Below are 23,928 nucleotides of genomic sequence, written 5' to 3' on the forward strand. Positions count from 1 at the left end.
CTATTCTTGCAAATACAAAAAACAAAAAAGCGGACTCTGTGCTTTTTGAGCAGCATACATGGTGCCAGTTTTTATGTAGACACTGGAAACAGAGCCCATCGGTATGCTGAGTGTAACAATCCTAATCTTCTGTAGCCCTAAACACAGTAGTCAGACCATGTATCAGCATTCATCCTGTCTGTCAGAAGTGCAAACCCACTTGTTGATCAGCTTTAATGGAAAGTAAAACATTCTTCCAATGTCTCAGTGGTATCTGTCAGAATGACTAGTAAACATTTCAACTCGCAAATTCAACTTTTAAAAAGGAACATTTTACGGAAATGGCTAAACAAATTATTATTCAGCAGTAGCAGGAATGAAATAAGGTCAGCATTTTAGTAGAAAGGGGGAGGAATACAGACACCGAGGACATGGGCCTCCTCTTCCTAACTGTAGGAAAAATTCTAAAGATTGGACAGATATCACACTCACTTTGAGAGATTATATAAACACAGATTATGTATTACACACAAACACTATGCTCCTGATTATGTGGAAAAGAGTGTGAGTGGCTCCCGTGTTTAAAAAGGTGCAATAAATGGTCTCATTAGCAACTGGCATCTGTTAAATGGGATAACACTCAAGTGTTATCCCATTTACATTTCTCAACACCAGCTCTGCATTAGTCAAATTTAACACACATCATCCCCTGAATAAAAACAACTGGGACTCGCTTTTTAATGCCAGTCCCAACCAAAAGCAAACTCAGGAAGTTACAGCTGACAGCTCAGCATCAACTCAACTATGCCTCGCAACCAACATGCAACATTCAAAAATAATTCACAATTCAGCTGTACATCTCTGCTGCCCCTCCAACTCTGATGCAAACTATCATGTGGCTCTGTTGTTGCTCCAAAAAGACCAGCAGTTGGACTTCCTGTTTTGTACCCCCTCCCCCCCCCCCCCCATTAACTGGCAAGGGAACTGAGGCCTGGACATAAACCCTTTATGAAGAATCTGCCCAATAGCAGTGAAACCCCAGATAGTTTTAACAATACAGACTTTTACTTTTAACTATGAGCATTCGTGAAACTTTCCCAGTTTTTTAAACCGCTGTTCATATAATGAACTACTTACAAATAGCTTAAATGAATAAAGCATTTGATCACTCGCAGGCCTATTACACTAACCGTCTTTTATCTTTGAAAGAACAAACAAAACAGACATAACAGATTTAAAATCACTTTTTTAATAAGACATTACAATGACATTGTTCTGTACATGGTTCCCCCAGTCATAATAAGAGTAAGAGCTGCACCACAGGGTGTCTTCAACATTTCACCAGTAAACAGCTCCCTCCGACTGCACGACAGATGGACTCTGATGTAGGGTTACTGTACTTTCGTACTCATGCTACAGATATAGGCTATCATATAATGTCCCAGTACTGAGACTAATCAACTGTGGTATCAGATTTAGAAAGCTCAGAGCTGAATAACATTCCTTTGGAAAGATTGAGTCAACTTACTACGTGTTACCCAAAATAAAAAAATGCATCCCAACAAGCATGTTTAAGAGTTATTTGAGGCCTATTTGTTGAATATTCAGCACAATTAGGTATCAAGACATGACACGGAAGGTCAATCAGTAAAATATATCGCCCACAGAGGGGGATTGGGAGGGCTATCAAAACACGTAGTTTGGTTTCTCTGATGTCAAGACTGATGACAATGAAATGTGATCAACCGTCATTTATTTTTGTTTTTTTTCCCCTCGCAGCTGTCAATACCATTAAGAAATCCTTTTCATCACAATACTGTGTTCAAACAGATGTCATAGTCCTTCAAGTATACTGTGACATTAAAGATCTCACATCAGAAAAAAAAGAAGACTCAAGTTCAATGCGACAGGGACTTAAGAACCTTGAATAAGGTTTTAGTCCAAGAATGAAGACAAAAGCTTCAGCTTCATTAGAAAATCATACAAACAGGGCAAAGAATAGGCAAAGGCGGTGATCTCTCTGGCTTTAACATAGGACCAATTAATTCAATATTCATCAAGCAAACCCCGAGATAATGAATGTGATATAGGCCTGCTACAGAGTACAAGCGAACTTTAAGCCAGCAAACCCAGTTAAAGATAAATTAGTCATGGGGTGAACGTAGTATTAAAAATAAATGGGAGATAATCAACTTCCTCTTAACCATATTCATTTTGAGAAGTTATGTGTTACTTGCAACGTTATTATAGTTTTGACCTAAAACAGTCAGCACTCAATCATTAAGATTTGTAATTCGAGGTTAGCCATGTCAAGCCCTCATACAGTCCATCACCTGTGGTCGCACAGGAGGGCTGAACATACCAATTCCTATCTCTGATGCGGGTCAATCCGAGCTTCTCTTGGATTTCGTGTGGCTTCATGGCGTCCGGAAGGTCTTGCTTATTGGCGAATATCAAGATGATGGCATCCCTCATTTCCCGGTCGTTAATAATGCGGTGGAGTTCCTGCCTTGCCTCGTCGATGCGATCCCTGTCCGCGCAATCCACCACAAAAATTAACCCTTGGGTGCCCGTGTAGTAGTGTCGCCACAGAGGGCGAATCTTATCTTGCCCCCCAACATCCCAGACGTTGAACTTGACATTTTTGTAGGTGACTGTCTCCACATTGAAGCCGACTGTGGGGATTGTGGTGACAGACTGTCCGAGTTTCAGTTTGTAAAGGATTGTTGTCTTTCCTGCAGCATCAAGTCCAAGCATTAATATTCTCATCTCCTTGTTGCCGAATATTTTAGACAGCACTTTCCCCATTTTGAACTATTGTGCATAAATACTTCGACTAACGATAAACAAAGTATGATACCCGTGCTGATGATTATTCACTTTTTACAGCTTCAGTTTATGGGCTTACTTCAGAAAACATGACTCAGTGAAGAGCATATGGGGTGGGGGGAAAATAAAGTCAAAAATGCACACTCACGTTAAAACCTAACACACAGTACTTAATGGATTTTTGCTTGAAAGTTTGTGCGTCCAGTGAAGTGCTGGGACATTTATGTTCAAAGTATCACCCTGTTTGCAGGCCCTACACGCAACATGGCACGTTAGACTAAGAACTTGGCAGCAGCTGTTGCTGGACGTTCATTTTGTTGCCCAAATCGACATGAAGCTGTGTGACAAAGACAGGCCGTGGCGATTACAATGTCCAGAGAGCAGACGCCGTGTGTAGATAAGGCCCCGAGGAGGCCGCGGTACTTGTGAGTTCCTTCTGGTGTCCGGTCCTCCACATCGGGTGCGCCCTTGTTCTCTTCACCGCTACCGGGGGAGAAAAGCAGCTTTCAGCGGCTAGTCCATAAAGCGTCGCGCCGGGTAACTTCACCCTGCTGCCGGCGTCTATGAAAATAAATCCTCGGTGACTCAGGAACACATGTGTCCACTCATGCAACTCCACTTCTTATCCCCCTGAAAAAGAGATTTAGGAGGAGGGTCAGACATGCCAAATGAGCAGGCTATCGCTCACGGCTGCTAAAGAGGGCTAGCGAGCTACCGTTAGCTAGCTTGTTGCCTAGCAAGCTAACCCAGGGCTAACTAGAAAACGGCTCTTAGCTGTCGCAAACTAATACTACCAGGATACAAATACATATGCGACAATGACAAACGGTTAGACTCGCAACCCTTCTGAGTTCAACGTTGAAATATAAGCATTTTACCTCCTATCTCCCCCTCCTTTCTCGATAAATACAGCCAGCTCTCGTCTTTCTCCTGTAAGTCGAGCTGGTCGCAGTGCTGCTACACCGGAAAGGTGTGGAGCTGCATCAACCGCCACTTCCTCCCGTCGACTTCATTCAGCTCGTTCACCGGCTGTTGCTGCTGCCTCGCGCCGCTCACGCTGTCTAGGGAATCTACGATTCCCCTCGTCAACTATGACATACCCAAACTGACATGAAATGAAATGTAACGTTATAGTGATGTGAACACCACGTATTTAGTTATTAGTTAACCGTTATCAGTATGTGACGTTTTAATTGATTTCAAACTGCTGCCCGCTAACGACGTCACGGCCTTCTTTTAGGTTTCTTTGAAGTAAAGACATTAAATATGAAAACATTTTTGTTTCGCTACATAATAATATTGAATATAGCGTTGGTAATAATTCAATATATAATGTCATCTGATTAGAGTGAATGTGTATGCATGTAAAGGGTACCACCACCCCCTTGTGGCAATTACATGTTATGACGTCTCAGTCCGATGAACAACATTTTGTATTGTCTGTTTTGACAACCCTCTACAGAGGGTTGTCAAAAAGATTGTGTAGTCAATCTGGTGTTTTTTTTAACTTATATTAAACAAACCCAAAAAGCATTCCTCCACAGTGTCCATCTGGTGTTTTTATTGATCAAGTGTACTGCTAAATGACAAATAGTCATTAACTGTCAAATGTTTGATAATCTGTATATTTCAATGAGTCGCTTTTGCATAGACATTGAACAGATAGACGAAGGCACATGAGTATTCAGAGATAAAGAGAAACAAGAGTCAGTCAGGCTGGCACAGAGGATGTTTGATCATCTGTATTTAGCATTTAAATATTACAATCTGTTTAACCAATCCTAACCATATACAGTGGGTACGGAAAGTATTCAGACCCCTTTAAATTGTTCACTCTTTGTTTCATTGCAGCCATTTGCTAAAATCCAAAAAGTTCATTTTATTTCTCATTAATCAGCACCCCATCTTGACAGAAAAAACAGAAATGTAGAAATTGTTGCAAATTTATTAAAAAAGAAAAACTGAAATATCACATGGTCATAAGTATTTAGACCCTTTTCTCAGTATTGAGAAGCACCCCTTTGAGCTAGTACAGCCATGAGTCTTCTTGGTAAAGATGCAACACGTTTTTCACACCTGCATTTGGGGATCCTCTGCCATTCTTCCTTGAAGATCCTCTTCAGTTCCGTCAGGTTGGATGGTGAACGTTGGTGGACAACCATTTTCAGTTTCCTTCACTCCCATTGAATGTTGCTTCATTCATTCTTTTGTTTTGCACTGGAGACCCAAAATAAACACAATGTTGTACCTATTGTACTGATAGAGGGATGACAATAAAGTCTCTATTATCTTATCTTTTAATAAAAATTCTGCCGGGACTGTGTAGGTAAATTTTGGTATTTGTTGCATATTTTCTGTCAGGGTGTGGAGAACTGGGAGACACTGAAGTTAAATGGATAATAACATTTACATATAAAATATACAGTATTTTACTGCAGTTGAAGTATTATTATCACAGTGTAGGAATACTCTATTTCTGCATTCAAAATGTTACACAAGTAGAAGTACAACAACATTAGCATACAATTGTTAGTCATTATGATGAATGTACCAATTAATAAGGATTATAATTATTAGATATTAATGGGATCACTTTAATATACACACATGTAAAAAACGTACAAGATTTATGTCTGAAATGTGAGCATGAAGTATAATATAAATACTTAAGTCAAGCACAAATTGAAATTATACTTAAGTATTTGAGTATGTACTGAGTTACTTTAGCCACTGAACATAAATAGGCTAATTATTGTAAAGCAGTGGCTTAAGGAAGTTTTGATGGGCCCTAGTGCAAGCTAACACACACTCACACAAACACAAGCACACACACGCATACACACACCATTGTGTTGTTTGTCATATGATCAAATAAAGACTTGACATTGAACAATATGAATAAAGCCTACATATTACCAATCAAGATTGCATAAATGTATATAACAAAAAATATCAAGGAAAATATGAATGTGTTTTCATAGTTTCTGAAGAGTAAGCATTCATGTTGTTGTTGCTACAGTCTATTTTACAAAAACAAAAAAAAGGAAAACCTGTATACTGGACAGAGATGTGTTTGCTTCTTCAATGGAACATATAGCAAACGGTTCCTATTTTTCTTATAATTATGTTCTTAATGTGTAGGCATTAGGGGAATTATTGGCAGAAGTGGGCTGTAATATATGTCTGCAATAGTGTATAATGACCTGAAACTAAGTCAAGGAGTTTTCCTTATGAGACTACATAGAGACCGGGTCATCTACACGGTTATCCGCCATGTTACATACATACAGTGGCCCAGGATGGACAAACATTTGCACTTTTACCTGACCTGAAGTCCACTATAGTTCTTTGACAAGCTTGGAACCGGAGGGCAGGTGCGCAGAGGGTTATTCAGTTGGATGCAATCTGCAACCTCACCAATAGATGCCACAATATCTTCCACGCTGCTCCTTTAAACACAGGCATGTTGCAAATATGGAAGTCTGATTCCCTTGCGAGGGCCCGTCAATGATACAAGGAACACACACCAAATGGGTCATGGTGATAAATAACCCAGCATTTTATGTTAGGTTTGTGTGTGTCATGTGTTTACTTTTGGCACTTCATCAGGCATTCTGGGAGTCACTGGGTAATCATGTACCTCTACCCTGACCTCAGCCCCCAGAGGCCCCGCACTGTCTGCACTGTTTAGTTACACCCCTGATAAAGCAAGATTAAGTATTGTAGCTGCTGCATTCACACTTACATAACTCTTGAGTATTAAATATGCTTCAAAACCATTTTTGAGAATATATTCGGCAGTTTTATTGCAATGCTGAACCATAAATAGTAGTGTGGAGAAGGTTTGCTGACACTGTCCAGCAAGTTTGATGCCCTTGAGGCTGCACCCACATCCCTGACGTCAGAGTGGACACTGTCCATCAACGTGTCAAGGTCAACACTGGAGAGAGGGGTCAGGTACGAGGAAGAGCCAAGTACTGCGGGCTACATTTCAATATAATAAAAAAACGCTCACTGTTTAATCGCACGAGAACGGGCGGGATCTGCTCTACTAGACCCAGAGAACGGGCGCCGTCCGGCAGCTCCCGAAGAACCGCTTTTGTTGGCATACGACACGCAGCACGCGTGTTTAAAGCGACAGCACTGGGCTCACTGGTCATGGCGGACTCCAGCCTGAACAACATGACATCCCTCGCGCGGGCTTTGTCACAGCCGACGCTGAATCTGACAGAAGTGACCGATGTTTTCTCTCCGAGAAATAGTCTTCGGCATTCATGTCGAAGGAGAAAGTTGTCGAGCTGCAACTCGTTGGAGTGCGACGAGTCGGCGACTTCACCCTCCGCCGCCGAGGCGCGCGTGCTGGTTCTAAACACCGGAGGGACCATCGGGATGACACTTCACAACAAGGGTACATGGCGAAGTGAACGTAACGTATTGTGTGTCTGTCCTGTGCCCTGCAGCGGCGACAGCAGCTCGTTAGCACGGCGGATAGCTTGCTGGTAGCAGCCCCCGGTGCATGTTCTCATGAGACACGGAGTTAGGCCCTGCGTGACAAAGACATGCGTGTGCGTCCCAAAATAGTCAATTTATGCGGATTGAAACCCACGTTGGGTCACACGTGAGCTAACTGTCCTACTTGACTCCTGTATCCAAATGTAACGTTGTCAATCTCCTCTGGAGGTCATGCGAAACAACCTGCGGCTGCACACGCGGCCCCTGTTGATGGATGTTCACACATTCTCTCAATGAATAACTCGATGTTGGCATAAGGGATTGCGCAACATCTGGTAGTGAGGCTGCTGCGAGTAGCCTCACATCCAAAGGTCCGATCAGAAGTTAACTAGAACAAGACGTCTTCATCCATCAGTGTTTCACTTCTTGCACATTCGTGGCCATTGACTCTGTCGTTTTTAATCACCTCGTAAAGGTGTTTGTTGATTTGACAATGCTATGATAACATTTTATTGTGATTGGAAGATTGTCTCTTAATCTTAAAATGAAATGGCGTGGAGATAAATCACACTTTTCTATGATAATGCGTAAATGTGGACATGCAGGTTCATAACCCTAAAACTAAAATGTTTAAAGACCCCAGGATCACCCATTTCTAGACAGGGCCATTCAATCTGCTAGTTTATTAGTGAATTATATTGACAGCTGCTTATCTTGACATTTGGAAATGACTAATTAAGATCATGTCCCAGGTAATGAAAAATAAGTTGAGTTTACTTCGGACCACTGATATATATTTACTAAGACATGGGGTTTCAAAGTCAGAGACTGTGGACCTCCCCTCTGACAAAGCTGGGAAAAAGACTGGAAAAAAATTAATACAATTCTCCAAAATTACTGTATCTCTTTAACCAAACCACACACATGACCTTATTTTATAAACTGATGTAATAATAAGTAATGCAACCTGTTTTCCGTTCACTGAGTCTCCCCTGAAACAGTTTGGAGCCACCCTGGGGAGGCCCACCTCCCACATTGAAACCCCAGATCTGAGGTTATGTTTGCTGGGTAATTTTCTCTTTACTGACTCTTGTCAAGTCGTCTTTTGCTCATGTTGCTGTCCGCTGTGTTCACTGTTCTTCACTTTTATTTTATAGATTTGAACTATTTGACTGTTCAATGGCCCAAAAACTAATTTGATGTTAGAATCATAATTTGGAGGGATTTCTTTTTTGGCCCCTGCAACAATATCTTCCAGTTACCACTAGGGTTCAGTATGAGACTGATGTTTGGTGTTGAGCTGATCGTAATGCCCCTCTTGCTATTCTCCTAAACTGTTACTGATTCACAATAATCCCACAGAGAGCAAGCTATGAAATATTAAAATTAATATTAAAACCATTTTTTCATATTTCTGTAACCCACAGTGCTTGCCCCAAAAGCCAATGCTTTTGTGAAGGGCCTGCGCAAGTTGCCCATCCTCCACGATGAGTTGTATGCCCAGCAGACCGGCCTGTATCAGTACTATGGATCGGAGAACAGTCTGGTCCTGCCGTAAGTGAACCCAGTCTTTATTCAGAACCATTACAATAGTCTGTATTCTGCTCTTCACACAGGATTCATGTTCTGGTTTTATGTGTAATATCAGCTACTCAATATATAAATATATATATATATATATATATATATATATATATATATATATATATAGTTCTTACGGTATTTGAAGACTAGAGACTGAATGGAAACGAATCCCTGTCGTCAATAGTTTTAATGACTCTGAACTGCTTTTGTTGCTTTGACAGGAAGCCAACGCCCCATTCTGACCATCTATTTCATGGGTGCTGTAGTACTGGTAGCATTGTGTGTGTGTGTGTGTTTGAGAGTGGTTGGATGTCTCTCCCATTCTTGAGACCAAAGTTTTGGGTGTGCTTGCCTGACAGGAAACGCATGCCGACGTGGCCTTAAATACCAGGACGGACACGCGAGCACGGAGCTGTGTATTGCCTGAAGTACTTTTGTGTCTCCTACTCTCTTCCCTTGCTAATATCAACTCTGTCACCAACAAGCCAGCTGCTTTAAAGTGTGGCAGACGAGTATCCCAGCTGAGGAAACCTGATCTTTCATGGAGGGATTGTTTGTAAAAAGCTGCTGTCGTCACACAAGGAAAAGCAATGCATATCTACTCTATTGCTGTTTGTTTAATCCATGTTGTATTGATCTCTGGTGCATGTGCTGTGGAGCCCCTTGTGACAGAGCTGCCCCCCAGCGATCAACAAACTCTTAATAGTCTTAAATGTCAGTGATAGCGGGGGTGCTCTACCAGAAACATACCCTTACTCACTCATTTCCATACCTCCTTCATGTTGACTGGCCGTGTTAAAACCGACTGAGCGGCAGTAGGATGTGTGGTGGTGATAAGGTATCCATACATCAGGCAGTGGTCGACTGTTGGGGTCCGCTTGTAGGGCTTATAAGAATTAATATAAGAGGACTTCAACCTCACACTGCTCCCACACCTTCAGCAACCACACCAGAGTTTCCTGTTTGTTAATTAGCTGCTCGGTAAACGTCTTAAATGTTTACTTTGAATAATATTAAAAACATTCGCTAACTTAATGTTCTGGGCGAGAGCATGTTTAACCTTTTTAATATTTCCTCATCCTTGAGTTGGCATAGTGTTCATATCAACTGAAGTGCGCTCATATGCAAGTCTAATCCTGTTGAGAGTATGCAGTTACAGTCTATGTTGAAGAAGGAAATTAGTTTATTGATTTATTGAAAAGCTTTATTCATGTGATGTTGAGAGGCAACGCCACAAGGCTGTTCCCCCCCTCCCCCCCTCCAACCCTGCTCTTCGACTTCTTAAATCCCCAATCATACTCGCGCATGTAAACACACAGACATTCATTATTCTTAAGCTATGAGGAGGCATCCTAGCAGGGGTATGCTAATGTGTAGCTTTTCTGCACCTTAGGGTACTCTGCCAGATATATGAATAATTTTGGCTTCAAGATTATCAACAACATATGTTCTAGGGTCGTGTGTGTGGACTACAGGCTAATTAGAAGAGTGTCTGCAGGACCCCTGGTTGGGTGAACTGGGGCTCGTCCCCCCGCTGGTCCATTCAGCTCCTATATTTATGTTAGAAGGCTGCCCTATGGTGATGTGGGGGGTGTCTCACCCTGTTTCTTTAAAAGGGAGATTAAAAAGAAAATCTTTCCATGGCTCTTCAGCCAGTCACGCTGCTTTAATACAGAGTGTCGCAGGTGGAGCCGTGAGACGCCGGAGTTCAAATCCACGCAGAGGCAGCATGAATATGTATACATGAAAGGCTTCTTCCCTTGTAAGATGGAATATAAAAAGAAACATGTACTTTCGCCCAAACCTGAAATGGCTCACCGAATAACCCTCAAGACATACCGAGTCAGCCACCTAATGTCCCTCAGCTTTGCCTGTGTTTACCATACACATTGGTGAAGCGCCACAGCACATTACATCTTTACTGTGGAAAGGGGAAATGGCAAAACGGTAAAGGGCTGCTCTCTTTACCAGTATGCAAACATGCCCCTCCCTTTTACACTTCTAAAATTCTCTCTATGTGTCTGAAACCTGGCACCCTGCTGCTGAGACAGAAGGCCCGGCTACTCGCTTCATAAAGTCAGCTTGGTTTTCAGCATTCCCCTATCCTTCCTTAAACTCACTTCTCAATTTGAACCAGAACCTAATCCAACTCTGTTTAACAAGCATGATGAAGACTAATAATCATTTCCCACAGTGAAGATAATAATTATTTGTTTAACCACGTGTCCTTGATGTGTTTTGGAGTGAACTTTTTTGCTAAAAGACTAAAACCACTGATTTTGTCTGGGCTGTTTGAACTAGTGTGTGTATAACGACAGAACCTCGTAAATAAACGTCTCTTTCTTGCAGGCTGAGTAAAGGCTATAAGAGGATAGTCTACACTGTTATAGAGTACAACCCTTTGCTGGACTCTTCAAATATGACCACAGATGACTGGGGTAGAATTGGAAAGGACATTGAGGTACTCACCGCTGGATCCATTTCATTGTTAGGTTTCTGCTTGCCTCCATTTCTAATTAAACACAGAATGATTTATGCTTTTTAAAAAGCGAAGCATCAATCAATCCTATAATATTCATATTGCTCATGAAATACAGCATATAATATTGTAGAAATTTGCTGCCATCTCAAATGATCCACAATATGTGGTCTTTTATTTTTCTCCAGAAAAACTACGAAAGCTACGATGGTTTTGTGATCCTTCATGGCACAGACACAATGGCCTACACAGCCTCTGCCCTGTCCTTTATGTGTGAACATTTGGGCAAACCAATCATTCTCACCGGATCACAGGTAAGAGCTGCTGCTGTCCACAAAACGGGACGAATCTGCGGCATTTAAAATATTCTCTGAGACCCATTCTTTCTTCAGGTGCCGATCTACGAGATGAGGAATGATGGCAGAGACAACCTGTTGGGGGCGCTGCTGATCGCAGGCCAGTTTGTCATTCCCGAGGTGAGCAAATGGAGAGGGGACTTAAATGCTACTCAACTACACTGTTATTAGATTATTAGACATTTGGCAGCCTCAAAGATAAAACATTAAGAATTGTGAAAAGAAATCTGTGTAAAGAAACAGACTAGATGGTTTACAATAGTGACTTAGATATGTGGGGTTTATTAATTCTTAATACATTTTAATTGCACCGCTGAATGAAAATAAGAAATCTTGTAATATTCCAACCCTATTTTATTGTTAATATGTTGAGTACGGTCTGATCTGCAGAGACGGATGTCACTATTGGAATGCAAAAGATTACAAAAGCTCCTAAACGACGGGGAGACGTCTCTCTAATGACAGTGTTTCGCAATACCGAACAACGTATACAAGAACAGGAAGAACACGGAAATGTATTTTTGGGCTGCCATGCGAGGTGCAACCTGCCCATCAGGATCTAAACTAATGCTCAACCACACACATGGCACAGCCTTCTGGAGCGATGTAGGCTTCAGTATCTCACACAGGACACGTTGACATGGCGACATCAAACTGCCAGTCTTCTGATTGGTGGTCGGCCTGCTCTACCTCCTGAGCCAAAACCACACATCCACAACCGAAGTGCAGTAAAAATTGTGTCCGTTCAATAAAATTTTGCTGCATTGCAGGTTGTACTTAAACAGACTGATGTGTTTTCTGCGACAAGCATTTTGTAATGTCTTTGTATCCGCCTTTTAAACCGGTGCACACAGGTTTTCATGCATATGTTAAGTCCTGCAGCCTTAAAAATGAGTTGTGTCTTTGGAGAGGAGCAAATGTTGTGCAAGTAAATGTGTCTTTGTCTCTATTTAGGTTTGCTTGTACTTCTACAACAAACTCTACAGAGGGAACCGTGTGACCAAGGTGGATGCTGGGAGTTTCAATGCATTCTCCTCGCCGAACTTGGCTCCTCTGGCTGTCGCTGAAGTGGACATTACAAGTAAGCCGGTGCTGTCATGGGTCTGTCTTCATGTGGAAAATAAACACTTTAAAATCTTTTTTTTCCTCCATCTTGTCCTTTAGTCAACTGGGATACTGTGTGGCGGGCAAACACCACGGCAAAGTTTCAAGTCAGCACTGAGCTGAATAGGAACGTGGGCCTGCTCAGGCTGTTCCCAGGAATCACCGCTGCTACTGTAAGTCGCTCAGCGCCTGCTCTAGACCAGAGACACTTATTCTGCCCCCGTCACAGCCCTCTAATGTCCAAAGGTTACTTGTGTCCTTGGTCTTTGGTTGATGTGACGCACACCAGAATAATCAATAGGTTTGTTTTTCTCTTTTTGTTATTCAGCTGCTTATAGTTTGATGAATTTCTTTTTTGCACAGACTTGACTGAATGTTTGTTTGTGGTACATCACAATAAATACATCACAGATCACTAATTACTTGCTTTGAATATAAGTATTTGCATGATACTAAAATTAACTTAATTTCACGTGTATAACAGGATGCCTTTTCATTATTTAAATCAAATTCACATAAATATGATATATTTAGTCAAATGATGATGGGTAAATGAAAAGTACATTAATCATTGTTACAGCTCGGTGCACATTTCAAGTTTTTTCCTTCACCGTGTATTAAAATGTAATTAAAGATATGTTCTGCAAAGGTAACTGACTGTTCAAAACTACTGTTTTGTCTAACTGCAATAAAATAGAGTTAACTTTAATTTAATTGCACTATTACCCATCTTCCGTCACCTTCCCGGTCATGTAAATTGCCATCAAAGCTCAGCCTGGAGAAAGATGAGAAGGTGTTATGGGCCATGACCAATCACCCTGTAAAGAGGGGGGATTGGCGTAGATACTGTAACATTTAGCTGCACCTCCCCCTGCAGAGGCTGCTGGGAGACTGACTTTACTGTGTCAATCTGCTCACACTGCCCAGCTTGGCTATCAATACTTTCTTACAGCCTTTAACTGCCTTTTATGGGGCACTGTTTTGATTATGCACCAGTGTGCCCACTGTCTCTGCTATATGAGAACTTCATTGGTAATCTGCGTCAAAACTTTTTTGTCAAACTGCTTATCGCATCAGAAAAATACCGACCGAACCTGGCACATTTAATGTCGCCTTCTTCTTACATTTTATGGTTACTGCTTTGGTCTTGCCAAGTGACTTCATGCTTGCTAACACCTTCAGATTAATTGCTCTCCTTCCTGTCATTTCAGTCATCTGCCATTCTAGTCATATGCCATGGCTAATGATGTGGTATAGGGCCTCCTGGTGCCAGCCAACCAGTGACTGAGATACTGGTTGCATAGACAGCACCAGATGGGCTTTTAGGAGAGTGAATGGTCTCATGCATTGTAGTGTAGGGGGCTGCAGGAAAAATAACACAGAATACTAATTCCTCAGTTTGATTACACACAGTTGAGAAGCCAGTCCTGTTGGCCATAAATCTTGGGAGTTTGTAATGTAAATCCTTGGTGTATATGTGTCCAGATGAGGGCTTTCTTGCAGCCACCCATGGAGGGTGTAGTCCTGGAGACTTACGGCAGTGGAAATGCCCCCGATAACCGGCCTGACCTGTTGGAGGAGCTGAAGAAGGCCACCGACTCAGATGTCATCATCATCAACTGCACCCAGTGTCTGAGGGGGACCGTGGCTGCATCTTACGCCACCGGCAAGGCACGTCACGCCACCTACTAGTCCATAAAAATGTTGTGAATGTTGATTTTCCCAAGTACAAAATGAAGCTGAGCGAATCAATCATGTCATATATATATATATATATATATATATATATATTTTTTTTTTTTTTTAAATACAAACCTATGACTTCTCAGGTGTTGATGGATGCAGGGCTGATAGCTGGTGGAGACATGACTCCAGAGGCGGCCTTGTCAAAGCTGTCCTATGTATTGGCCAAGAAAGATATAAGTTTTGATGCCAAGAAAAAGGTTGGTTTCTACCTTCAATAGAAATATTGCTTTTAAAAAGCGTAAGAGGATCACCATGTAGATTACAATAATAATCATAAGGAAAAAGTGAAACGTGTGTGTGTGTGTGTGACTCACTCTGTCCAGTTGATGGCTCGGAACCTGCGAGGTGAGATGATTTCAGACGTAGCTGGAGCTAAACTGTGTCTGAGCGACAACCGTTTTATCCAGGTCATTGCCAAGGCTTTGAGCATCAGCTGCAAGGAGGTGAGGGCATCCCCAATACACAGACCAAAATAGTTTGACTAAGAAGTTAAGACAAGATCCTGGTAAGGATAAAGTTATTTACAAAGCATCGTGGCCCTTAAGAGAGCTCAAGACTTTTAAGAGGCTTATGGATTCTTTTTAGCAGCGGGGAAATGTAGACGAGTTAATGAAACGCTACTGATTAGATGGTGCAAGGTTAATGTGTGTGCTCGATCTCATTAGAAATGGAAATATCTCCCGCCCAACACAAAAAAATGCAAAATGACAGAAATTATGAACTGCTTGATTTATAAAAAAAAAAAAAAAAAAAAAAAAAAGAAAAGAAAAGTGGGCTATGTTAGAATCTCTCTGAGAGAATTTTCTGAATGTTTGTGCATACGGCCCCAGTTCTTTCCCTTACATAAGGAAAACGCACTCAACTCACATAGTCGTCCAGACATGATTAGACTTGCGCGTGCAGTGTTGAAAGTCTAATCCAAAAAGGCCAAGTTCATTCATTTCAACCTATTCAGAAAAGTAGCAGTTTTTGTATTGAAGTCTGTGGTGTCTACAGGAGCTGGAAGCCATCCGCGACGCCCTGGCTCCTCCACTGGCATGTGCTTCCGCTAAGATCGGAGACATAGAGGCCTTGGAAGCCCTCAAGGAAATGGTAACCGTACAAGCTCAACTACGTAAAATCCTTTCATTCACACTTATTATTGTTTGTTTCAGGGAAAATGTCCTTTTGCACTTTTTCCATTTTGACATTAAAATCAAATGCATCTACCTTCTGACACACGGCTTAGCACTCAACTTTTAAACCAGCCGAGCAGCATTTTACCACCTCATCTCGATAATGTTTGTTTTGTAGGGTCAACGCACCCAGGTAAAACCTTTCACATTGATGGTTCACCAACAAGTTTCCAGGGTCACTATCCTCTATGAAGGGTATGGAAAACACAGAGCCTAACAAAACATGAGACTTGACTGGTAAGGCAGGCCTAGAGTTGCCCCAGCGGTCACATGTACATGTTTGTGTGGGGCTCGACTTGTATGCAGCCGCTTCTTGGATTAGCCTACAGTCTCTGGACAAATTACAAGTGTAAATGAGCTACGTTCACAGACATCTTTTAATACATTGTCCCTGCTTGGGGTGAACTTTGTGGTTGAGGATTTATTTATTTCCCTTTTTATTTATCCTCCTACACCACATTTGTTTGTTTGTTGCCTCTACATGTGCTGCTGAACAGTAAGAAAGAAGGTTACCGAACTGTTAATGAAAGGACCAGGCTGGCAATTTTTATTTTATTTTTTATTGTTAACACGTCCCATACATAAAATCTCAATACATTCCAACACGGTCTGTAGCACTCAGTTTCATTCATTGTAAACTACAGCTCCCATGTTAAATGCAATCAGAGACCATGTCACCCAGAGCAGCTGTGTGCTTTGTTGATGTGTTTTTAATAGTTTAATAGTTACACTCTAAGTCTAAAGTTTTGGCCTTGCATATAATATTTATAAAAGGGATCAATTTATTGTTGGCTTTGGTAAAAAAAAAATACAGAATACCACGCGGCCACCAGGTGAAAGACACTGTGCATGTTTGTCTTTGGCAGGGCACTAACATGTGTCTGAGTGACTACGATGGACGCACACCCCTCCATATCGCTGCCTGTGAGGGCCACCTCAAACTGGTGGAGTACCTTCTGAGCCATGGAGCCACAGTCTATGCTAAAGATCGCTATGGGGACACACCCCTCAGCAACGCAGTACGCTTCAGGTAAGACTCGAACAAAAAGGGCTGATTTTATCTGTTAAAATAATAATGTCCTTTTAAGAAGTTGCAAACGCAACATTTAACATCCCCTTTGGCCATTAGTAGCATTGAGTATGTTGTTAATAGCTGCTATAGAGGAGACTCCATTAAATGAGCTGCTGCAAGGTGGGGAATCTAGCTTGGATGACAGGAAGGGAGCAGCGGCAGTTAGAGGGGGGTTGGGACCAGGAGAGCAACTCGTAATGGAGTTTAGAGGCCAGGCAATAATTATATGCTAATTGTCATCTCACTGTTAGACAGTGTTTATTTTTTCCAAAGCTGTTCTTTTTTTAATTTTTGTCATTCGTTGACTTGTCTACCAGAGAAATGCCACTCTTTTGTTTCCAGTTTAAATGCGATGGAGCCTCGGGGTGAAAACGTTGTATGTGTTGAAGCTGTGCCAAATAGCTGTTGTCCTATTTTAACGGTTGGCACTTCAAGTATGGGCTTGTTTCCCTTTTGTGATGGTAGAGGGATGCATTGGAGCACTGACACCTGTCGTTACTCTTCCGATGCTACACACCTTGCTTGCTTTGCCCTTCCTGAATATGTTTCATGAAATGTTATGAAGATCTGGAGCTTTGAGTTTGAGCCGTCAGGATGTCCACATGTCTGACTCTATTCGAATGTCACAGACATTTCACAGTGCACTTCAACCCAATAGCCATATAAGGAGTGGCAGAAAGCATAGAGAAAGAAGAGTTAAATAACAAATATGGGGAGTGTCCTCTGAACCAGTCCGACCAACCTGCTCCCAGTTTCACAGATGAGAGATACTGGCTTCTCAACAGGAAGTCTCGAAATGCTTTTAATAGTTTACTTGTCTGTGCGCTGCTCTACATAACATCAACTTTAGGCTAACTGACCTTATAACATAGCAAGCTCTGCTGTTATTTATAAAGTGAGCTGTCCAGTGGTGAACCCTTTCAGGCCTTTTTGTTTCATCGAAAGTTTTCCTGTCACCACAAGTGACTCCTGTGTGGGTGGTTGAGTGCAGAGCATAAGGAACTTGTTCTTACATGTCAAACCACAGTCACTGCCACACACACTGTCAAGGAAAGTCAGACGACATTAAATCAAACTGCTTGAAAAGAACATACAATCTCAGTCAAAAGTGAAATGAATGATATACTTGTAGTATTTCTATGTTAAATAAATTAGTGCATTCATTGCATGTTCTCTAAATAACTTAGGCACAAGGAGGTCGTGAAGCTGCTGAGAAAGACTGGCGCTCACTTCTCCAGAGACGAGTTGGATGAAGCAGGAACTGAACTGTGCAGGTGAGACGCGCATAGAGCACATCTTCGAACAATTGCACACACATAAAGTCACAAATGTCCCAGTTGCCTAGCCATCATTACTGTGACCCATCCTACATAGTTGACTCCGGTTTAACCAGTTGCCCCACTGTTGCACAAACTGTAGGAATGTTCCCCGGCAGCATAGCTTCCTATCTGCTCTGTCGGCATGTGTACGACACACTGGCTTGCCCCTGTTATTCATCTAGCTGAGACACCCGACAGGTTTTGTCTAGATAATTTACAGTTTCAGAAACACGCCTTTTGTAAGATTGCATTGTTATTAAGATACAAAAAAAACTATCTAAGTCATGAGGTTCAACTTTATCAATTTCTTCCCTTGTTGTGCAGTTTCAGAAAAGTCTCTTTACACCTCAATTTGTCCTTCACCCAATGGTTATTTGATTGTTGATAATATTGATTTTGGGAGACGGAGGCCTGTGTTGTAATAACTGCTGTGTACCTGTTGTGTGCCAGCCTGGCAGCCAGCGGTGACCTGGAGGGCCTAGAAATATGGAAACTCGCTGGAGCTGATCTGAATAAACCTGGCTATAACGGACAGACAGCACTTCAACTGGTGGGTCCCCAGAACATCTGAAGTCCATAAGAAAACCCTGTCTTATGCCTGTGTCTTCTCATTCTTTACCTGTCACAGGCCCATGCTGTTGGAAAAAAGGAAGTGGTGGCATTTTTAGTCCAACTCATGAGCAAAAAAGCCACGGTAACCACAGTTCTCCACTTTCTATTTGTGTCAACAGCTTTAACTTGATATGTACGCGAGTGCATTGGTCTCTAATTGCCTCTCAATTACATTTTTGTTTTGTTTAATTTCAGCCAGTATTTGGTGAATGTAATGAGTATGTTGAATATGAGGATGATGATGAGGTAAATGTAGCGAATGTGTGTTTTCCCAGTTTTTGCATTTCCCATATTGAGCATGCCTGTGTGCCTGCTAGAAATCCATTCATCCGTCCATTTGGTAAACCACTTGTTCTGCTCAGGCTTGTGGCCTGTGTATCCCAGCATGCTTTGTATCAGAGGCAGGTTTCACCCCTGGTTAGGTCACAGGACTAAAACACACATTAATACTACACAAACCTATTCACACCCACAGGCAATTTCGAGCAGCCAGTGGGAGAACATCAAGCTGCTCATAGAAAGACTCAGTTGCCCCTGCTGGGTTCCAAAAACGAGGGCTTTCTTGCTAGCGGCAGTGCTAATCACCGAGTGCCCATGGGCCCCTTGTGCTTATTGTTTATTAAATAACACGTACACGATACACAGTAAATTGTATTAAATGAGGTTTCAAAAGATTCAACGAAAGAGTGAGAGAAATTGGTAATTAATTATTTGAAAAATGAATGTCTAAGTACAAATGAAACGGAAACAATGTTGACCCCTTTCTAAAAGCAAGCATTGGTTTCAGTTCCTTGAAGAAAATGGTAACACATTTCTGGGAATTTATGACTGGTCTGTTTCTCTACTTTATGACATTTAATCGGTTAATCTTTAAGTCTCTAAATCGAGAAAACAATCAACAGATTAATTGATAATTAAAATAATTGTTAGTTGTGGCCCTGGTTTCGAGACGTAACCATGATCTTTGAGATTTAAGCTAAGCGTACCTCAGAACTGTTTGTTTTTCATCAAAACTCTATCGGATATGAATCACCTTTTTAATACCTTTCCACCAACACTTGTGAGTGCTAAACCTGTGCAGCCTGCTTTACACTAGCTGACCCTTGTGTGTGTGTGTGTGTGTGTGTGTGTGTACACTAGTCACAAGAGCACTTCAACATCTTTCCATTCCCCAATGCTTCCTGTTAATCCTGTCCTCTTTTTGTCTCCGTGGAAGAGCGGAGTGATTGAGTTTTCAGCCACCCCGACAGGATCGTGAGCTGACGTATCTCAACCAACAGGAATCATCATCCTCCTCCAGCATCTACTTCCTTCCCCCGAAGCCGTCCTCTTCACACCGTCCACCGCACTATTACCTTTCACAGAGTTACTGTGACTTTGTATGTTAGATTGTTTTACTTTCTTAAAGCCATCACTGCTTACAGTTCTCCCTCCAAACCCAGTATTGGCACTACTTTGAGTCCAAGGTGAACAAAAAGGGCAGCACTTAATGCGTGTGGATGTATGGTTGCAACATAGGAGTATATTTATGTGAATGTCCAATCAGGGATTAAGGGTGAACTTCACCTGAGCTGTTTAAACATGGAGAATGCTGAAACATTTTGTTATATGTATTAAAAGAGTAACAGAACTTTTGACTACAATCACTTTACTTTATAAAATAATGTAGAAATATATTCATGATGTCTGAAACTACAGAGTACAGATTTTATTTTTATGGGTATTTTTTTACAGTTAAATGATGAAATATCTATTCATCTATATCCCTGAATCCGAGCATTTACAGTTACTCAAACAGCAACTACACAAACCTGTAGTTACCTTCCAGGCTTCTCCAGACAGTTTCTTGCACTGATTAGCAAGTTTGAAATAGAAAAGAGAAATTCAGACTATTGTGTGAGCCAGATAAAGACTGTCTATGTTTTCATTTGTTTTGATGTAAACTTATTGGGCTTTTAAAACATCTCTCTTGTTTGGTCTGAAAAGTTAATGAACCAATCGTGGTCCGTGTATTTTCCACTGTGATGTTAGCACATGTAAGGGACCATTCTGTGCTTAATGTGACTTTGAAGTGCAAACTAATTTAAATGACCTGAAATTGTTCCTGTCGTTTCAAATTCTATAAAAAATGGGGTGTGAGAGAAAAAGTCATTCGGTGCAACATAAATAAATCTTTTCTTTCAAAGCATTGTCTCCTGTGATTGCTTCTGAGTTGCTCTGAACACTGAATCTCACATGAAACTGCATATACTGCTCCTGGCTAAGGACTCCTGAGCAATTTCCAATTCGACATGGTTTTCTATATGAATTAGCACACGTCTAACCAATTGTTGAAGGTCATTTCTCTTGCGCAGAGTCCCTTTGTGTTCTCTCAAGAAATGTGTTCTGAATAACAATTGGATTCATTGTGATTGCAGTAGGCCTTTAGGAGAAATACATCAAACCCAAACGGTGCTTTCTGTGAGAGTTTTTACTGTCTGATTGTGAGATAAATCAGACAGAAATTAGACAAACTTAGAAGAAAAAGATGATATAAAAATGACATATATCCATGTGACTTCTCAGCCTGCATTAGCTGGTATTTGCTATCTCTGTCTTGAGGGCGGCTGCCCGTCGAGCTCCTTGCTGGTGGAACCCAGCTCAGCCGGTTGGACCAGCATGGGCTTCATTCCTGCCTGAATGAGAGGCTTGTATGAACCTAGCCCCAAAACAGTATATAAAAGGCTGTTAACTCTGCAGTCACTCAGTCGGCTGGGATGACACCAAGGAAACACCACTGCGAGGACAGAGTTCACCTTCTCCGGGTAAGCACCCTTACAGAGAGCTTGTAGTTTGCTGCTTGTGTCAGTAGATTTCTTCTGTAACACGAAGGGTCTTAACTCTTAACGCCTTTGCTACCAGACGATTATTTCAGGAAACTAATTCCAGCTGTTTTGTTTTTCGTTCACTAGTGGAATCAACAGTTTGAAGGAAAGACTTTTCCCTGAAGAAGCCTGTGGTCCCTCTGATTAAGTGGTTCTCAACAGTTCAACAGTTCTTTGAGAAAATTGTGAAATGTTTAGGACCACTTGACCAGTCAGACAAATGCTGCCAGCTCGGGAAAATGCTGCCTTTGAGTCAATCTTTAACGAAGGAAAACATCTCTCAAGGCCCGACTTTTAACGACTTTAGAACAACCGTGTGATTTCATCTGTTTCCTTGCTGTTGATTTCTCTCTCTGTCTTCTACTCCCATTGTGCCCCCTTGTGTTACAATGCCAACTGCAATCCAGGAACCGTGGGGGCTGTACAAATCCTCAGGCTTCAGTCATTTAATTCTGCTGGCACACTTGCACATTTTTAACAGCTCTGCTGCAGCAGTTACACTCGTCTTTTTGCTGCTTTACTGTTGTCACTATTCAGAGGTACTGATTAAAACAAGCCAATAAAGAGTAATTTGCCTCTGTTGAGTCCGTGTGGATTGACGGAAAGACAGTCTGCGGTGATGGTCGCTGTCCAAAGTACTGAAACTTGCTGCAAAATCAATCATCTGCTCTCGTTTTCCATCACATTTTTTTCAAATGTATATGTTTAGACATGGGCAGTTGTGTAAGTAGTATTCAGATTATTTACTAAGTAAAAGTACGAATACCACACTGTGAAAACCTTACTTCAGTAAAAGTGTGTAAGTATAATCAGCAAATGTAAAGTAAAGTACTCACTAAAATGGCCCCTTATTAATGCGTTTGGGTTGTTATGACTGCTGCATGTATGCGTATGTTCCATTTTACTGCTGTAGATGTTTACGGTTGTGCTAATTTTAACTACTTGTACTTTTAACCCCATAAATGAACACTTTATCTTTACATTTCGCAGTACAAGTTTCTGGACTTTTGTTCTCTTTTAAACTGAAATTACTTTAAATTACTTATTAGTCTAAAGCTGGACTCTCTTAGACTGTGAATGCCTTAATTAAATTCTAAACACTCGTGTTTTCCATTCAGATCTTTTATTTATTTATTTTTCATTAAGTTTGGTGGGAAAACCAGACCTAAAGACTCAAACTCTGACACAAGAAAATCCGGGGGCCTTTTACCCAATGTATAGGCTACTTTATACTGCATCAATAATTCATGAAAGCACTGTGCACCGATTATTCCGAGTCTCATTTTAGACAGCCCCTTATCCTTTTCCCTTTGATCTCCTCCATGCGCCGAGAACTATCAATATTTGCTAAACGTTTCTCACAAAGGCTGTCCGTGCACCGGTAGAAGCTGCAGTCTCACGGGCAAGGGGATAAGACACAGGAGAGGCATTAATAAGATGCCCAGAGCGATTCCCCTGTGCGTCCGCAAGGGCAGCAGATGTAACACATGCGGTCCCAGGGGATCCCGTCCTCGGAATTTCATCAGCGGCCGGGGGAGACCCAACCTCCTCCATTGGGGAGGGCTGGGTGACGGACGTGGTAAATCATCTTTACTATGGATTGTAATTATCGGTCTGCTGACAACCCTTGCCTCTCCCCTCTCACAAAAAGTGTGTGTGTGTGTGTGTATGTGTGTGCGTGTGTGTAAGTGAGACTAGGGGGTGATGAGTCGCGGATTGCGAGGTGCTTGTGGGATAAAAAATAATGTATTCATCCCCAGAATATTTATTATTTATCCCCCTCGCCTGTCATTGTTGCGTGAGTTTAAATCTTCATTCTTTATAAATCATCTCTGACCTGCTAAAAAATACAAATTGCTGTAAAGGCAACACCAACATGTTTTATTCTGTCCCACTGACCTGCAACTGCAGACAAGTTTAACTGATTGAAGGAAAAATCCACCCTAAATATAGTTCCACTTTCCACTGTGTCTGTTTTCAGTTGAAGAGGCGTTCCACCAACTTTACAGTCAACCTGCAAAACAATGAGTCTCCTGTTTGGAGGCCGGCTTTCATAGAGATATCATGCCTGGACTTGACACTGTCGTTTTTACAGAAACTGATACAATCTGAGAGCAGCAGTAAAGTGCTAATGCATTATGGGAGATGTAGGATCTAGTGTTTTTGGAGCTTGCCCAAATAGTAGGATAGTAGGAAGTCAGGATATCTGCATTTTAAAAGCTCTTTGGAGTCCTCCAGCATTAGTGCAATACTGAATCACACAAACCTGGAACATTGATTCATCCAGTTTTTGTTTCAGTTATATAACATGAGGTATTTACTTATTTGAGCAGTCTCCAGCTGTGAATAAGAAAACA

The 23,928-nt window shown here is 41.6% G+C and overlaps 2 protein-coding genes across 3 annotated transcripts; one reads left to right on the forward strand and one right to left on the reverse strand.

Moving 5' to 3' along the window:
* Positions 1-1,715: 1,715 nt before the first annotated feature.
* On the reverse strand, positions 1,716-2,915 carry arf6b (ADP-ribosylation factor 6b). Its single transcript, XM_034525182.1, has one exon. The coding sequence runs from the start codon at positions 2,785-2,787 to the stop codon at positions 2,260-2,262; it is 528 nt and encodes a 175-aa protein (XP_034381073.1). The 5' UTR covers positions 2,788-2,915; the 3' UTR covers positions 1,716-2,259.
* A 3,811-nt stretch (positions 2,916-6,726) lies between these two features.
* On the forward strand, positions 6,727-20,890 carry aspg (asparaginase homolog (S. cerevisiae)). 2 transcript variants are annotated; one of them, XM_034525557.1, is made up of 16 exons: positions 6,727-7,216; positions 8,688-8,814; positions 11,194-11,305; positions 11,512-11,637; positions 11,716-11,799; positions 12,634-12,760; positions 12,844-12,956; positions 14,269-14,454; positions 14,613-14,726; positions 14,853-14,972; positions 15,526-15,621; positions 16,571-16,734; positions 17,964-18,050; positions 18,546-18,645; positions 18,724-18,789; positions 19,924-20,890. In XM_034525557.1, exons 1-16 carry the CDS (start codon positions 6,967-6,969, stop codon positions 19,963-19,965), a joined length of 1,914 nt encoding a protein of 637 aa, XP_034381448.1. In that variant the 5' UTR covers positions 6,727-6,966; the 3' UTR covers positions 19,966-20,890. The 2 variants fall into 2 exon arrangements, with proteins under 2 accessions (XP_034381448.1, XP_034381449.1); XM_034525558.1 differs by lacking the exon at positions 18,724-18,789 and having other exon boundaries at positions 6,736-7,216; positions 19,924-20,859.
* The last annotated feature ends 3,038 nt before the right edge of the window (positions 20,891-23,928 follow it).

The sequence above is a fragment of the Cyclopterus lumpus genome, chromosome 22, assembly GCF_009769545.1.
Source record: "Cyclopterus lumpus isolate fCycLum1 chromosome 22, fCycLum1.pri, whole genome shotgun sequence".
NCBI lineage: Eukaryota > Metazoa > Chordata > Actinopteri > Perciformes > Cyclopteridae > Cyclopterus > Cyclopterus lumpus.

Excerpts from the sequence above, each read along its gene's own strand:
- arf6b (XM_034525182.1), bottom strand. The coding sequence starts at position 2,787 with ATGGGGAAAGTGCTGTCTAAAATATTCGGCAACAAGGAGATGAGAATA.
- aspg (XM_034525557.1), top strand. The coding sequence starts at position 6,967 with ATGGCGGACTCCAGCCTGAACAACATGACATCCCTCGCGCGGGCTTTG. Across the intron at positions 8,815-11,193 it reads GAGAACAGTCTGGTCCTGCC|GCTGAGTAAAGGCTATAAGA; the intron begins GTAAGTGAACCC and ends TCTTTCTTGCAG. Across the intron at positions 14,455-14,612 it reads CATCTTACGCCACCGGCAAG|GTGTTGATGGATGCAGGGCT; the intron begins GCACGTCACGCC and ends ATGACTTCTCAG.